We start from the raw sequence: 18,274 nt of genomic DNA on the forward strand, positions 1-18,274 counted from the left end.
AGATATGGGGGATAGCTGCTGCTGCTGCTAAGTCGCTTCAGTCGTGTCTGACTCTGTGCGACCCCATAGACGGCAGCCCACCAGGCTCCCCCGTCCCTGGGATTCTCCAGGCAAGAACGCTGGAGTGGGTTGCCGTTTCCTTCTCCAATGCATGAAAGTGAAAAGTGAAAGTGAAGTCGCTCAGTCGTGTCCGACTCTTCACGACCCCATGGACTGCAGCCTACCAGGCTCCTCCATCCATGGGATTTTCTAGGCAAAAGTACTGGAGTGGGGTGCCATTGCCTTCTCCGGGGGGATAGAATAGTATACAAAGCAAAACTCCTGTCTCCTTAGAGTTCTCCTTGCAGTTGAAGACAGACTAAACAGATATTCAAAGGAATGAGGATGTGTTAGATGGTGCTAACCATCAATTTGGGAAGGGGACAGAGAGGAGAAAGAGAAGAGGTATGATGGACAGATTGGTGAAGGAAGCACTCTCTGAGGTGGTCTAATTGAAGCGACGACCGCAGGAAGTGCAATAGCTTGTCACTTAAAGAAAGGTCTGTGGACAGAGCATCCCAGGCCAGGGCAAAGCAAGTTCAGAGACTCCAAGGAGAGAGAAGTCTTGCTGTGTTAGAGAAACTGCAGCAGGCTGCTGTTGAGAGTGATGGAAGGTGAGGCTGGAGAGAGGGAAAAATCATGTCATGTTTTGTACAACCTGGTAAGGAGTTTGGATTTTATTCTGAGTGTAGGAGTAAGCCACTGCATGTTTTTGAGTGGAGTAGAGATGTCCATTTGTATTTTTGAAAGACTGCTTTGCCTCAGAGATTGTAGCAGGAGGCAAAGGTAGAAGCAGTTAGGAGGCTTTTAAAGGCATCCCGGCAGGAGGTGATGGTGGCAAGAAGCAGGCTGCTGAGCAGTGAAGCAGGTGAGATGGGGTATCCTTTAAGCTAATGGTGAAAGTGTATTAAGGAGGGAATGAATGTCAGCTATGTCAGATGCTCCTGACAGGTGAAATAAGCTGTGGACTTGAGAGCTGATCATTGGAATTAGCAGTGGGTGTTACTTGATGACCTTGCCAGAGCAATTTTGGTGGTACAGGATTGGGCAGAAAGCGAGGTTGAAGTGGACTTAACAGAGAAATAAAAGACATTGAGTGTAGGCAGATCTTAAGGAATTTTCCTGCACAGAGAAGCTGGGAATAGAGTGGGAGCTGGGGCGGGAGATGGTATCCAGATGAGTCTTTGCTTTGTATTAAGATGGGAGAGATAGCTGCATGTATGCCAAAGAGGAGTGTATAGAAGAAGAATAGCCGTAAAGCAAGAAGGAAACTCAGGTGAATGCATTACCCTAAATGTCACATGAAGAAAATGTTTGAGGAAGGAGCAAATAATAAATTGGGTCAAAGGCTATTAAGAGGTCCAGTGAGTTGAGCTGTGAGAATTGGCCTTTGGATTTTACCAGATGCAGGTCTCGGTGAGCTTAACAGAGGACCAGCTTCCTCATAGTAGTAGTGGGCGTAAAAGCCAGACTGGAATGAGCTGAGAGAATGAAAGGTAGAAAAATAGGAAGACATAGTTACAGCTCGTTTGACAGGTTGCTATAGGGAGGATGGGCAGGATGATGCGATTGTAGAGAGGTTGTGAAGGCTTGCTTTTCATATAGAGAGGAGATGCAGAGGTAAAGCAAGTGATTGTTAATGAAGTAAGGGGGGTATAAAGGACAGTAGGTGTTTCCTTTTCTTGTTCTTTTGGGGGGTAAAAATATAAGGTGGTCATTTCTTCATGGGAGGATGGAATAGCTATTGGTTGAGGTTTGAGGCACTCTTTGTTAAAAGCCTGTGGAATAGTCAGCTGGTAGAGGTTGGGAGAGGAGAGTAGGATTGATCAGCTAACCTGAGAGCGTGCTTCATGTCCGTGGTTTAATGTAGTGGCTCTTACGTGGGGGCAGTTTTGCCCCCTGGGGAATATAGTTGATGATATCTGGAGACCTCGGTGGTGGTCACAGCTGGGTGTTGGGGTGATACCAGGTGTCTAGTGGGTAGTGGTCTGGGATGCTGCTAAACATCCTACAATGTAGGGAACAGCCCTCAAATAAAGAATTACATGGTTAATCGTGTCAAGTTTAAGAAACTGTGGTTTATAGTGAATCTTGTCAGTATTTTGAGTTTTCCTTCCTTCTTCCCACACCAAGAAGTATTTATTAAATTTATAAACTGGATGTGAACAAAACTGACACTAACCAGAGTCATTCAGAATATGTTAGGTGTGCTGAAGGAGAGAGTTGGGCAATGTGATGGAAGATAACTGGGCAGGGCACAGCTACTGTTGGTAAGGCTAGGGACGAAAGCCTCTCTGAAGAGGGGGCATTTGAGACGAGGCCTGGAGGGCGAGAGTCTTCCCCAGTAGCTCAGCGGTGAAGAATCCGCGTGCAGTACAGTAGCTGTAGGAGACAGAGGTAGATCCCTGGGTCAAGAAGATCCCTGGAGGAGGGCATGGCAACCCACTCCAGTATTCTTGCCTGGAGAATTCCATGGACAGAGGAGCCTGGCGGGCTACAGTCCATAGGGCCGCAAAGAGTCAGACACGACTGAAGCGAGTAAGCACTCATACACACTGAGGGATGAACAGAAGCCAGCTGTGGGAAAAACCCTTGAAAGTAGCATTCTAGGCAGAGGAGACAGCATTATAAGACCCCCTGAGCTCAAAAGGGTGAATAAGTAGCAGCATCTCTTAGGAATTTTCTGGAAAGAAAGATGAAATAGCACATTAACTGTACCATGTAGTTGTGTCTCCAGGGGCTTGTTGCTCTAGTTAAGGAAACTTCTTTTCAAATGCTGTATGGGAAAATGGTCTGGTATATTTATAGGTGCCTTTTGTGAGCTCAGAAATACATTTGACAGACTACCAGCTGGGAAGAACATGTTCCTTTCCAGATAAGCTGCCAATTTTGAAACAAACATATAAATAAGAGCTCATGGTCACAAAATTCCACCAGAAACCTTGCAAACACTTGAAGTCAACTATATGTGATTTCTGCATATTAAATTTCTTCTTAGCTTATTTAGTAAATATTTATAATGTTTAGTTTAAATCCAAGAATTACAATAAAAAGCAAATCAAAAGGAAATTCTTTACTTTTTCCTCCTGAAATCAGATTGTCAGACTTACAGTTTAGCATTGTAAATAGTAATTTTTATTATTTAACTTTGAAATAGTGCCTCTCAAGTCTGTCAGTATTTTGGACCAAGTTTTATATAATGTGAAAAATCTTTTATGTATTTTGTATTCAGATTCATTTATTCATCTGAAATCCAGAGATCGTATTAGAACTCTTTTAGATGCAAATGACAGAGACTCTGCTCAACTAAAAAGGTAAAAGGGACATTGATTGAAAGAAACTAGGGTACCTTAAAACTAGAGGAAAATCTTGCAACTGAACTGAGGCACACGGCAGCAGCTGAAACTTGGGAACAAATTGAACGAGAAATGAAGGACTTGAGGACACGTCGTGTGACTCTCAACTACATGTTGGCTTGTGACAGACAGGCTTCCTCAAGGGCAGGAAACACAAGGGTTCCAGAGTCTTACGTGCACAGGTTCTGCCGCTGGGAACAGACCCTGCGGGTCAGTCAGATTGCTCTGACAGCAGCCAGAGCACGGGCAGCGGCTGCTTTGCTAGGCGTGGTCCTGAAGGTTTTGCTTACACTGCATTAACCCGTTTAATGATTTTATGAACCCTCTGCAGTGGGGGTGGTTATTATATATATTTCACAGATGAGATGGAGAAGGAAATAGCAGCCTACTCCAGTGTCCTTGCCTGGAAAAGCCCATGGACAGAGGAGCCTGGCAGGCTACAGATCATGGGGTCACAAGAGTCGGTTATGACTGAGCACACACAGATGAGTAAACTGAGGCATGGAGAAGTGAGGAAACTTGACTGAAGTCACAAAGCTTAGAAGTGGCAGAGCTGTGGTGGTGGGGGCGGGTATTAAACCCTGGCAGTCTGGTACCTGACAGAACTGACAAATACTGTTATGTCACAGTCACACTGAGATGGAGAAGGAAATGGCACCGACTCCAGTATTCTTGTCCGAAGCATCACATAGGCAGAGGAGCCTGGTGATCTGCAGTCCGTGGGGTTACCTAAAGTCGGGCACGACTGAGCAGCAGCAAACTCATGGGTATTGAAATCGATCACACTGGAGATGGAGAGTTGTTTTTTTTTTTTTTTAAACTGTAAACTGTGAAAGACAGCAGGAATATGGTTTTAATTTTTTTGTTTATTATTAAAAAATAATAAGCTTCCTGGTGGCTCATATGATAAAGAATCTGCCTGCACTTCAGGAGAACCCAGGTTCTCTGGGTTGGGAAGATCCCCTGGAGAAGGGATTGGGTACCCGCTTCAGTATTCTTGCCTGGAGAGTCCCATGGACAGAGGAGCCTAGCGGGCTACAGTCCATTGGGTCACAAAGAGTTGGATAGGACTGAGTAAAACTTTGACTTTATTAAAAGATAGTGTGTAGTGTAGTGTTAAGTCACGCAGTCCTGTCTGACTCTTGGCAATTCCATGGATTGTAGCCCGCCAGGCTCCTCTGTCCATGGGACTCTCCAAGCAAGAATTCTGGAGTGGATTGCCATTCCCTTCTACAGAGGATCTTCCTGACCCAGGGATCGAACCCGGGTCTCCTGTGTTGCAGGCAGATTCTTTACCATTTGAGCTACAGGGAAGACCATTAAAAGATAGGACAACTGATAGTATTATAATAAACCGTTTTCAGACCTTTGAAAAATTCCATGGGTTTTTGTTCAAAGAAACACGTGACGTGTGTTGCCTGCACAGCCTCCTTCCTGTGTGCTGTGGAGTTTGCCCCCTAGGAGACATTTGCCGCTCTCCAGAATCATTTCTGTCTGTCACAACTTGTGTGGTGGGTTAGTTAGTACTGGCATCTAGTGTGTAGAGGCCCAAGGTGCTGCTGAAGACCTTCCAGTGTGAGACAGACTCCTCTCAACAAAGGCACGAAAGAGAAAGTAGCTCAGTCGTGTCTGACTCTCTGCAACCCCATGGACCGTACATATATAGTCCATGGAATTCTCCAGGCCAGAATATCAGAGTGGGTAGCCTTTCCCTTCTCCAGGGGATCTTCCCAACCCAGGGATTGAACCCAGGTCTCCCTCAGACACCTTGCAGGCTGATTCTTTACCAGCTGAGCCACCAGACTTAGCCCCAAATGTTAGTAGTCCTGAGGTTGAGAAACCCGTACTAGATAAACTGGGCCATTTTCTAACTAAGAGTCACTGTTTGGGATGAAGATGTAAAAAGGATTCTGAATCTTTGTGTACTTGTGAGGAATGAATAGGTCAAGACCAAGTATGATGCAGGGTGAGGGGTATTAGTGTCATGTTAGGCTGGGGTGCCTCGAAAGGAGGACTAAGTAGTGGAAGAAATTTACTGAAGGAGTTGTAGAAAAATGGAGCAGATAAACTTGGCTAGTTTCAGTATTTTCCCTAAGGATCAGCTGTGTACATCCGAGTACTAAGGTAAGGAAGCTTACATCTCTCCCTTCTCCCTCTCTCCTCTACTTGGTGGTGGCCTCATAGGACTAATTATAGGGCAGCATTTTAGCAATATTCTTGACAGAAGTGGGCCATGGGTTTTGCGATTTATAAAAATGTAGTTTGTATTAAAAGAAACAGAGCCATTATTATTTTTTTAAAGTTTGTGAATTTTGGTTTATCACACAGGGAACATTTTAATTGGATGCTTTCTGTGTGCCATACACTATGCTAATAAATCGGTATTTAATCTCATTGAACTCTCATAATAACCTTTTAAGATGGTTACTATGAAATGTGTATTTTACTGAGGTAAATGAGTCCCAGGAAAGTTGACTACTGTCCTCAAGGCAAACAGCTTTTTAGGTAGAGTTAAATTTTTGATTTGATTCCATAGATTAAGCTCTTTTAACAACAAATGGCGTGCTGCCTTTTCCTCTTAAAGACAGTTACTGTCCTTTCACATGCTGATTTTCCATCTATGGTTGAAGTTTTGATACCAGTAGGTAATTCTTTGTATATTTGGTCTTAGTTCTTATTAGTGACAGAATTTATATATGTTTGGAAACAGATACTCCATATATATTTGAAAGGTTTTGAAAGCTGAAGCTGTGAAATAGTTTTTTCCCAAATGTTCCTAAAAACTTTATTGAATAGATTTAGTAATACTTTGAGGTCATTCTTTGGATGTTTTATTTTTTCTTGTATATAAAAGCTTGGTATTATTAAACTTTTTACAGTATAGAAGATAATTAAGATGAAATATTTCACTTTTAGTTTTAATCTCAGACAGTCCATCTGTCATGCATTGTACAAAATCCTTTCAGTGAAATTCTGTGTAATAGGAATTTTAGTATCAAAAATAACATAGATCCCTGTTGCTGCCATAAGGGGCATTATTTTAAGAGAGGGGTCCCTTCAGTGTTAACCATTGCTGTGAATGAGCTAAATTGCTTGTAACACTTCTAAGAAGTGTATGCCAGTGCATCAGATTTTGGTCTGTGAAGTGAATAACTGTTGCGCGCTTAGGAACATATGCCAGTGTCCAGAGAGTAGGTGGAGGAAGGGAGCGCAGCATAGGACGCCAGGTGCTAACTCTTTTTAGACTTTTTTGTAACGGGTAGAGTAATAAGGTGTTTTCTTTCATTGATGAAAATATTGTTACTTTGCATTTCACTTCATTTACCTTTACCAGAGCTTCCATATTTGGAGGAAAAACATGGAGCTTAGAGGAGGGGAGGGGAGGAGCTGTTTGTGGTGCCTTAGACTGCCTTCCCTGTAGCTGCTACATCTTTGAGGTGTGAATCTGATTTCCTGGAGAAGCCTGACCCCTCCTTACACCTTCATCCCCACTGAGTCATGGCAAATTCTTGGGCAAGGTTATATCAATGCATTATTTTTCCTCTGCAAACTTAAAGAATTTTAATATTTGCTGGCTCCCTTTATGTTGGTTTGCTGTGTTAACTCCTAAGTTACATACTTTTGTGTACAGTTGATATTGTTGAATAATCAACCTATGAGTTAAATAATAAAAAGTTTGATTAATCTTAGAAATATAGAAAATGTAGAAATACTGGTTTATGTATGGTAAAGTTTAAAAAAATGAGTCATTAATTGATATATCCTTTCAGTCTTTAATGGTTAAGTGTGGTTTGAATACTGTCTTCTTTATACTCCTAATAGGATTTGCTTCTACAAGAGGGAATATATCCCCAGTATTTAAAAATAATGGTCTCAGTATTTCCTTAGGTGAGAAATCTATTCTTAATGTTAATTTAAATTGAGAATATATGCCTTAAGCATTTTAAAGGAATAACGCTCGCATAGACGTTAGTGAAATGTAACTGTTGTAAGCTAAATGTAAAAATCTAATTTTTCTTTCCAGTTTTGCTTTATGTACATTTTTTGATATGTGGAAAAGAGGGACAAGGGCTATAAACTGAGAGCCAAATGTGCTTTTGTTGTTCCAAATTTTCAAAGCCAGAAGCATATAAACCTGCACCTGTTGGTAATTACGAGCAAGCCAGCCTTTGCCAAATCCCAGGCCTCTGCTTAAAACTTTTTTTACTGGAACTAAACGATGTTGCCATTTTTATTTTTAGGTTTGCTGGCATGGGTAATCTCATTAAGGTGCTAACCAGGGACATAGACCACAATGCAGCACATTTTTTCTTGGACTTTGAAAGTAAGTCTCTTAGCCCCTCACGGCTGGTGCATAATGGTAAAGGTGAAAGAAATTAATACTCACACCACAGTGAAGGCCAGCTATTTGTTAATAAAATACGGGAATCACACGAAATTTGCATGACTTTTTTTCTTAATCGTAGGCAAACATCGCCATCATATGTATGATTTAGTTTTTCATTTGCCGAATCATGTTGAGTGTGGAGCCAGTGCTGTCCTTTCATTAGTCCATGAAGCAACTAGCCTTATGATGAACATTCTAACAGTATGCCTCGGTGACTGCCCAGCAATCTGGTTGCTTATAATCCTATTGTAATTCTATTCATATGAAGAATCAGAGTTGTGCTGCATATCCAGAATCAATTCTTTAAATAACTTCCACAAATTATTGAGAATCCAAATTCGGTTAGAAGTACATGCTTTGTTGAGCGGCATACAGGAAGTAGTCTGATATTCTGCTACTCTTAAGATGAAAGCAAAGGTGAGCTGTGGCCGAAACTCTTTAACATTTGGCTTTAAAATAAATTGTTTGTTCAGTGCAATATTAAACAAGATTACCTGTGAATAATTCTTGATCAGAAATTTCTTTTTCAGAATACTAGCACTATTGGAATACTTAAAGAATTTTTCATTATAAGGCCATTAATGAAACTTGGGAGAATTTTAAGAAGAATTAGAGCAACAGTTGTGCCATTGTGTACAGGAAAACTACATTTCACCTCTAGGTCCTACATATCAGCACCTGGAGAGCCCGCTTTGCTGACTGCCCGAGCACAGTCTGGGTAACCTGAAGGACGAATTCATGGCCTAATGAACATTTTCCCTGTTACGATTTTTTTTTTAAGTTAAATTTCAGATGTTCTTTTTTGTAAAGGGATATTTTCTCTTTTCTCATTCTTGTCTTGACAGGTACCTTAACATGGGGAATCTTCTTAAAGTTTTGACATGCACAGACCTTGAGCAGGGGCCAAATTTTTTCCTTGATTTTGAAAGTGAGAAGATGATTTTATATCTATTTTTCTTTGCCTGCAGTAGACTGCGTTTGTCTTGCACTAAATGAATGTTTCCACTTTGCCATCTTTTTAACTTTTGCTTTGCATGACTGAGCTATGAATTGTTTGAGTAAAACTTCTTGTGCCTTCTAGAACTGGAAGTCATATTTTATAGATTAAATTGTGATAATGTTTTTACTTGAATTTTTATAAGAGATTTATATCTCTTAGTTGGACATTAATTTATAATTTGAGATCTCTAGTAAAAACATTTGAGATGCTCTGAAAATATTTTTGGGAAAAGATTTTGGTGGAAAGGATATGCTTCTTCAAGATTTGTTAATTAGAAGCAATATTTGGGGAAAATTTTACTGTAGTTGAGAAAAATTGATTAGTTTTCAATTACTCTTTGTACCTATTGAAATACTTTGAATATAAAATCTGTTCATGAAGGCCATTCAAAGCTCAGTAATTTGGGCATAATATTAAAAGGTAAGTGTGAACCTTAATTATTTAATCTTTGCAGATAACTGATTTTAAAAGTTAAATTGATTATATGTATGTATTTCAGGAATTAATTTTTTTTCTAACTCTAAATAAAAAGAAAAATAATAGGTTCACAGACCTTTGAGTAATCTGCCTTCTGTTTGTTTCATGTTGCATGACCTATTGTAATATGGTCTAAGAGTGGCAGGTAAGTGTCATTGACCTCCGTGCATGCTGAAAGGCTTTTGCTTTTTTGGCTGTCAGTATTGCTTTAGCTTGTCTGGTTGTCAAATCGGGAACAATGATATTCAATTGGTGTTTTAGTGTGAATGTTGCTATTTTAACTGATCATTAGAAATTGTTAGGAAAGGGTGAAGAGCCTTTAGGTTATAAATCACGTTACCACTTGCATTTTCATCTGAGATTAAAACATTTGAACAGAGTTTTACAAACTTAAGACATTTTATGATTTTTAAAACAAATCCTTTAAATAAATCCCCCCAGAGATGTTGCATTTTTTTTCCATCAACTTCAGTTTATGTGATGTTATACAGTTCATTCTAGTTTATGAATAATTTGTTTTTTTTTTTTTCTTTAAAGGAGGACAGATCATATGAGCACATTAATTTATAGTTTGTCTCCATTTAATGGGGCAGTCTGTGGCCTCTGATATTTTTCCGCTTTTATTACATTCCTGCTGATGTTTCATACTGACAGTTTGCATACTCTGCAGGCTAATGAAGAGTAGTCATGTCAACATCAGGACCTGTTGTTTGGTTTTTAGGGAACGATGTTATTGAATGATAGTTTTCTTGACCCTTCTCAACAATTTAACACTGCTATTTTAAATGCATGTGTAGCATGAATTTTAATCAGCTTGGGGATATTGAGCAGTTTGCTGATTTGAGGATTATTCTTTCAGATGAGGCAGCTTACATTAGAGCTGTATTTTAGTTTACTTGCATCTGTTTCAAACTTGCTGTTGTATATTTTTCTGCTATCCTGTCTCCTTATTATCTTTGTCTCAAGTTCCTTACATTTGCAGAATCTTGGCTTTGATATAGTCAAGATCTTGTTCAAGACTTGGCACTTGATCTTTTTATAAACCTAGCGTTATGTTGTGGTCAAGTGAGAAGCATGAATTTACTGTAGTTTTCAAAAGATTATTTGATCCTGGTTTTCTAATCTGTGAGGGTTTGGATCATGATCCTTAAATTTTAAATAGCTAATGTAGTAGCAGGAAAAGGTTAAAATTAATTACAAGAATAACCAACAGTGAAGAACTACATATAAAGTGTTAAGTTCCTAAAGGCAGATATAAACTAAGTATTTGTTGCTTATATCAGCCAATGTAAAACTTTTGACACTTACTGGTAACCTGTAAATGAAATGTAGTGAAAACAGACTGCAAATTAGGTCAGAGTTTGTCCCTGTTAATTCTTAGTTACATTTTGTAAATATATTTTCTTTTGAATCTAACATCAGAGTTGTCTTAATCAGTTTTACCTCTCATCCATCTGCATATTTATCTTCTTTTTGGAAATGTGCATTTGTAAAAGTGTATTTTATCATTCAGCTACTGTAGTGACCCCTTGAAACTTCCTTTCTTTTTAACTGTTTTATACCAGATTCAAAATTGCCAACACAGTTGATTTGCCAGTTCATAGGTTGATGAGATTAAAGTCATACTCTGTTATTAAACAGTGTTTAATACATTATTTATTTCTAGATAAACTGTAATGTTTAGGTTACCAGAATAATTTAGCTTTACTCTTACCATCATTTTAATTAGTTAAGCCTACCTAGTTCTCCATGGTTGGGCAGCTATAGAAACAGTACCAAACAGACAGATACATTGGCATTTTGCATCAAGCTGTATAAAAATGAACTATTCTAGTAATTTTGAACTATGATTTAATGGACCCCTATATTTTACAAAATGAAGACTGTCTTTACAGTACATCACTACCCCTTAATATATGTGCTTGCACACACACAGTGTTTCGCTTCAGCTTGCCTCGTGTGTGCGAGCCAGTAGGTACTGGAGATGCCAAGATAACTAACAAACAACCCTCGCCTTTGGGGAGTTCTCAATCCAGTAGAATAGATAGAAATGCAAGCTAATTATTTACATCATTCAAAGTATATAGGTCAGGAAAGGGATTAACTTTACCTATGAGTGGATTGGACATGATGAGAGAATTCCTGACGGTGATATTAGAGTTGGATTGTGACGGGTGATGAGAATGTTTGATGATAATTTAGTGCAGGATGTTGTGGAGAAAAAGGAACATGTTTTTTTAAAAAAGCCTTAAGGCATGAAATGACATTCTGTGTTCAGTGAAGCGTATTATCTACTCGAGGTACTAGAAAGAAGGTCTTTTTCTTAAAACATTATCCCTATATGATTTTATTTTAAGAATAGTGGTTTAATTAATATGTGAGTCCATAGTTGCCCCATAAAATTTGCCAACTTATGCTAATGACAGCACATTAAAAGCACTGAATCGGGGCCTATACAGCCTCTTCTAGTTCTTGAAATTTCTTATTTTATAATGACATTGTTAATTTATAGCACATTCTAATGACAGATCTTTAGCCTGAGTAACTACTATGTGTATTAGTTCACGCAGTTGTCTCTTGGGAGAAGAGGGACTTTTATTTTTATGTCCCTTCCCAGCCTTAGCAAGGTGCTTCATGATCACAGAAGTTCAGTATTCATTAGTTAACCTTGATTGTGTAACTCCAGGTAGACCAAATAGAAGAGTAAATATAGGTGGTTATTTGTGAGAAATAGACTCTTACTTTCTCTAATTCTTTGTTATAGAGCCTTTCCACTTAGTCATGCATTTCTTCGAATTCTTGTGTCTTTTGTGTTTCCTGTCCCCCTCTCCCCCAAGTCAAAAAATAATTTGATAGTACCCACTCTCTTAGTCTCTTGTTTTTCCGTTTTACCTTTTATATATTTTCAGTTGCTTTTGCCCTGTACTTGAAATTTCTGATGGCATTTTCTTATATTTATTTTTCTAAAATGATATAGGGTTGTTTTGTTTAGATATAAAAATGCATAATAGCCTTCTTTAACACATGCTGGAGGCATTTTTATAAATCTATACCTTCTCATTCATTCAACAATTATTTATCATTGAAAATCTACTAGGTACTAAGTTTATGTACTGAACAGTGGGATGTACTGTACATACCCTACCTCAGTGGGATTATAAATATTTACTGTGTGAATGAATGAGATTAAAGCAGAAAGACCTCTTATGTCACAGTTACAATTTTTATGTGACTTAAAATTTTTTTCCTTTTGTAACTCATCTTTGCCTCTGTACCATAACAACGTCAATTTTAGCAGTTACTTTCAATGACTTTTCAGTAGGGAACTGGTGTGAAATTATTAAAATAATTAATTCTACCCTCAAATAGTAAGAGCAACTGAAACATGCTTTAATTTCCCTTGAACAGCTTTTAAAACTAAGCTTGATGAGTAATCACTATGCCTACTCTCAGTAGTAGATAGCATTTTGCAATCAAATGAATGTCCTTTTGTTAATTGGCTAAGTGATGTGTTTTTCCTCAAGTAATTAAATTTTTCATTTTTTGCTATGAAAAATCAAAGTGACAAGTCTTGGTTGATCCCATTTTGGGGAAAAATGCCTTATTTTATGCAGTCCTTTCCCCTCCCGAGTATTTCCGCCTTTTGCATGACTTGCTGTCAGTAAAGCAGTGCTTACCTGTCTGCTCTTTTCTGTCTGTCTTCATTTCTGCAGCAGTCTTCAGCAGCTTTCAAAATTATCAATGTGACTTTCCTGTGACAGTCTAAAAATGTTTATTCAGTGTGGTGCTGGGTATTTTTCCACCCTTAAGGGAAACTGGAATCTTCTCCTTTATTTTTAAATTTCTTGGTACTTATTAAACCTTTAATAATGATTAACCACTTCCAAGGTCTATTTAAATCTCCTTGATAATATTTCTTTTGTATATAATTCTCAGTGTCATGTTTTTCTGTTAACAGCTAGTCACCACACCCAAAATACATAGTTTAGTGTTTTCAAACTTCACAAATATCTTTTAATATATAACAGTCAAAATATTGTCTTTTGTCATGAATTCCCACTTCATGAATTCAAATTATGATACGTGTCTACTATTGATGTTATGTCTGTAGTTTCATAGTTTCATATGGAAAGTATAAAACTGCTGTTTTTTGCATGTAAAATTTTTCTCTGCTGCTTCTGGTGTAAGTATAAAAAGTTATAACTGAAGTGTACTTTTTTTTTAGTGTGTGTCTAATTATGACTGGAGAATATGGTCTGGCTAAATGAAAAAATATTACCGCTAAATGACAAACTCTGATTTTTAAAAAATCATTTAGCTATAATATCAGTATGCTCCTGGTAATACCATTATAGCTTTGGACACAGAGTCTTATAAATTTTTCAGTCGATTCCTCTTGTGTAATTTGTCATAGCAGTTTCATAAAAAAAAAAAATACATGACTTCTGAAAGGAGAGTTTCAAAACAAGGAAACAGACTTGGGAACACAAATTCTTAAGTTGGCTTTGCATGTGAATGTTACTCTTACTGTTGCTGTAGTACTGTCTTAAGTATGTTGAAATTAAAGTTTGGTACTGTAATTGTTGATTTAAGAATATAAATGATATATTTTTGACTAGTTGGCAAGTTTAATAAAGGAAATTGAATTATGACTTGCCTTAAGCACAAAGTAAAGTTCCAGGTTTTAGGCACCTGGACTTCTAGTTTTGTGTGTGAACTAAGTTTTTAAAAAATTTTTAAGGAAAGGAATAAATAGATCTTTGTGTATTTATGGGAAGGTGGAGTATGTGCAGAAAAGTCTAGGTTCTAGTATTATATGATTGGTAAATAATATTTATGAGAAATGTTCTTAATTCATATTATAAATTTGGTCTGCTTCCCCTACCCTCCAGAGTATAAGAGAAAATTTTAACATGGAGGAATTCTGACACCACAATTGCTCTCTAAAACATTATGGTAATCATAATGTTTATTATTTTAAGTGCTTTTTGCCTTGTTTGTAGTCTTTGAATATAGTCTAGTGGGAAAGATTTATGAAAACTCAGATTCCTCACAGAACATCCATTTCTCTCATTTCCCCCCACCAAAAATCAAATGTATTGAATAAAAAAGATTTATCCTTAGCAAAACAAATGACTAGGGTATTAAAAACAGGATTTTTGTCACCTCGGGCCTTAACAGAGAAATCCAGAATTACTCATCTATTAAAACCTATGTTTTGTGGCTAACGCCACACATGGTGGAAGTGCCCATATGTTTGTGTTCCTAACTATGCTTTTTATAATTCCTCCTTCATTTTTCTTCTCACTCGGTCCCAAGTATATAGAAACTCAGTTTTTGCATTAATAGTTCAAAATTTCAGTGAAAATATTGTATCTTAAAGTATCTAGTATTTAGTAGCCTAGTAATTCTGGAGTCCTTTCATAACTCAAACTCCTCTGCATAGTAATCTGCACCTTTTGTTCATCAGAAGAGAAGTTCACTGGTCAGAGTATAAAGTGGTTTTTAGAACCACTAAAGTCTTTTTTCTTAGTTTCTAATTTTTTATATCAAAACTCTGTCATTGAAGTGAACTTTATAGGAAAGTAGTTTATGTCTTAAACTGTAGATGAGCCAGGTACATTAGTTAGCCTTTCATTTCTGTTGAGTTAAATAGATGGCTACTCATGGATTTTCAGTTATTACTATTAGTGGCGAGTATGGTAGAAACAGTGAGTATACACTGACAATTAAAATTTTTGAGTTACAACTCTCATTTGTTTAATATAACACGTCATGATTTGTAACTTGAATAATAATGTTTGGTGTTCTTTGCTTCTCTATGATATTTACCAACTTGAGGCTAGTTATTCAAATGCAGAACTATGGAAAAATGATCAGTCTTTTTAAGAAGTATGAAGTTAGCATTGGAAAAAATGTTACGTCAAACCAACTTTTTAGAAAATTGGATTATTTAATACTTGAGTTATTATACATGTACTTAAAAAAATCATGACTGTAAATTTTCTTGTGCTTTCCTGCTGTTTAGATGCCCAGCCGACAGAGTCTGAGAAGGAAATTTATAACCAGGTGAATGTGGTTCTAAAAGATGCAGAAGGCATCCTGGAGGACTTGCAGTCGTATAGAGGAGCTGGCCATGAAATACGGGAGGTGAAAATTCCTGTCCCTCTTTTTAATCTTTATTGTTTCCTGTATTGTGTTGTCTGTTTCCATAGTCAGAGTTATTTAAAGGAAGATTACTTGCATTATTTCAGAAGTGGTTGCAGTGATATATAAGGGTAAACAATACAAGGTTCTATAACTACGTAATTTATATATATTAAAGAGAATTCCTTTGGTTTACTCTCATACCTGAAATTTACAGTATCCATGGGTGTGCTGTTCATACTGTTTTTGGAGGGGAGACCATCAAGCATTCTATGGCTTTTCTGTTCTGCCAGTCTATCTTTCTGCTCCTCCTAAGCTTTCTAGGAGAAAACCAAAACCATCTTTGTGATCTGGACCCTGTCAACTGTGTCTGACGCCACCAGAGAGTAAATGTGTGGTGTGGTCTCCCTCAGCTTTCTTCTCCCAAACCTCTGAAATTATCCAGGTTTTCATCCATCTCTTTTTCTGTTGCTTTTATTTTTTTTTCCCCGAGAAGAAGCTGTGTCCTTACTTCTTACTAAGACTAACTTCTCTACCTTTGTTCTCCACCCTCCTCTGAAACTTTTCTCTTTGAATTTCCTTCTCTTAATTGCATCTTTTTCTTTTACTGAGTTCTTCCTCACGCATGCACACATACACTCGGGTGTCCTGTACTACCCAAAGAAACTCCCTGGCCTCTGAACCTTCTGTCTCTTTTTTCTCATTATGTTTCTTGAAGGCATAGCTCACACTTTGTTGTTTCATTTTTTTCCTGACCTTCTGCTTCTATTCTTCTTCTTACCTCTCCCAACTGGACTGTTTGTTTCCCGAATGTCTTGCACATGTATAATTCCTTGCCTTTGTTTTTGTCTGGAACGTGCACTTCTTTTTTTCTTTTCCTGCTCAGTTCCTATCCTTCCTTCAAATCCCAATAATCTGCTTCCCTGTACTCTTTTGCCATAGCACTTTGCACATTTTTTTTTTAACGGTAGCCACCACTTTTTTTAAAAAAAAATCACTGATATATGATGTCTATTTCTTCAGCCTTCTAGCTTGAGGAAGGTTTCTTTCTTATTTTTGTGTTATCAGCACCTAGTACAGTGCTTGGTAAGCAGTTAGTAACTATTGAAGAATAAATGCAAGAAAACTACTCTTGCCAGTATCCCTGGCTTGAGTTAAAACCTTACGATTTCAGTAAATGAAAGCATGTAACCATTTCTGTGAATTTCAAGTTTTATAAACAAGATTGCCGGGAGAAATATCAATAACCTCAGATATGCAGGTGACACCACCCTTATGGCAGAAAGTGAAGAGGAACTAAAAAGCCTCTTGATGAAAGTGAAAGACGAGAGTGAAAAAGTTGGCTTAAAGCTCAACATTCAGAAAACGAACATCATGGCATCTGATTCCATCATTTCATGGGAAATAGATGGGGAAACAGTGGAAACAGTGACAGACTTTATTTTTGGGGGCTCCAAAGTCACTGCAGATGGTGACTGCAGCCATGAAATTAAAAGATGCTTACTCCTTGGAAGGAAAATTATGACCAACCTAGATAGCATATTGAAAAGCAGAGACATTACTTTGCCAAACAAAGGTCCATCTAGTCAAGGCTATGGTTTTTCCAGTGGTCATGTATGGATGTGAGAGTTGGACTGTGAAGAAAGCTGAGCACCGAAGAATTGATGCTTTTGAACTGTGGTGTTGGAGAAGACTCTTGAGAGGGACTCTCTTCTAGAGAGTCCCTTGGACTGCAGGGAGATCCAACCAGTCCATTCTAAAGGAGATCAACCCTGGGTGTTCTTTGGAAGTAATGATGCTAAAGCTGAAACTCCAGTACTTTGGCCACCTCATGCGAAGAGTTGACTTATTGGAAAAGACTCTGATGCTGGGAGGGATTGGGGGCAGGAGGAGAAGGGGACGACAGAGGATGAGATGGTTGGATGGCATCACTGACTCGATGGACATGAGTCTGAGTGAACTCTGGTAGTTGGTGATGGACAGGGAGGCCTGGCGTGCTGCGATTCATGGAGTCGCAAAGAGTTGGACACAACTGAGTGACTGAACTGAACTGAAACATATCAAAGCTGAGTATAAATCTAATGTAAAAGAACAAATGTGACTACTGAAACTGTCATAGGTCAGTGTGAAGACTTTATTGACTTAGTAGAACAACCATTCTACCTTTTGAGAAAACATAATAGAATAACAGAGTGTTTAATGGAGGTTGGTTTATGAAGAAATGGGTTTTTTTTGTTTCTTTTTAAAGAAACAGTCTTAATCAATGCAAGTGGCATTGTAGAATCATTATCTTTTTGGAGGTCAGTTTGACAAGGTGTAAAATCAGATCTATAAAATTATCTGTACTCTTCTGTCAGATATTTAATTTTAGAAAATACTCTCAAGAAGGCTATCATTCAAGGGGGAGATAAATGTAAAAATCTTTATGGCTGACTTATTCATCATAGCAAAAATTTGGAAACAATTCATAGAGTTGTTTTGAGGATAAAGTTAGATAATCTATCAGAAGAGACACATAGAAACTGACACATAGAACATAGACTGAGAGTTTACTGATATTACTATGCTAATGAGGTGAATTATATATATATATATGTATTTGTTTAAGTAGCACTTTATTAAACACGACTCTAAAGGTGAATAAAATTTGATTTAAGACAGAATCTAGGGACTTCCCTGGTGATCAGTGGCTAAAACTCCGTGCTTCCAGTGCAGGGGGCCTGCGTATGATCCCTGGTCAGGGAACTGGATCCCACATGCCACAGCTAAGAGCAAAGATCCCGTGTGCTGCAACTAACACCCAACGCAGTCAAATCAATAAATAAGATAATTTTTTAGAAAAAGAATCTATTAAATAAAGCTTATTCT

The 18,274-nt window shown here is 37.8% G+C and overlaps 1 protein-coding gene across 9 annotated transcripts in view; it reads left to right on the forward strand.

The window, feature by feature from the left end:
* FAM49B (family with sequence similarity 49, member B) overlaps window positions 1–18,274 on the forward strand; it is a 124,687-nt gene that overhangs the window by 84,335 nt on the left and 22,078 nt on the right. For 5 of the 9 annotated variants that reach the window (XM_010844325.1, XM_010844324.1, XM_010844326.1 and 2 more), the window contains 2 exons: window positions 8,628–8,710; window positions 15,288–15,409. In XM_010844325.1, the coding sequence (XP_010842627.1) occupies window positions 8,638–8,710; window positions 15,288–15,409 (195 nt within the window). In that variant the 5' untranslated portion in view covers window positions 8,628–8,637. Of the gene's footprint in view, window positions 1–7,636; window positions 7,720–8,627; window positions 8,711–15,287; window positions 15,410–18,274 lie in introns of those variants that run through there. The other 4 variants (XM_010844322.1, XM_010844323.1, XM_010844329.1 and 1 more) reach the window with 3 other exon arrangements.

Source organism: Bison bison, unplaced genomic scaffold (assembly GCF_000754665.1).
Source record: "Bison bison bison isolate TAMUID 2011002044 unplaced genomic scaffold, Bison_UMD1.0 scf7180017864199, whole genome shotgun sequence".
In the NCBI taxonomy this organism is placed as follows: Eukaryota; Metazoa; Chordata; class Mammalia; order Artiodactyla; family Bovidae; genus Bison; species Bison bison.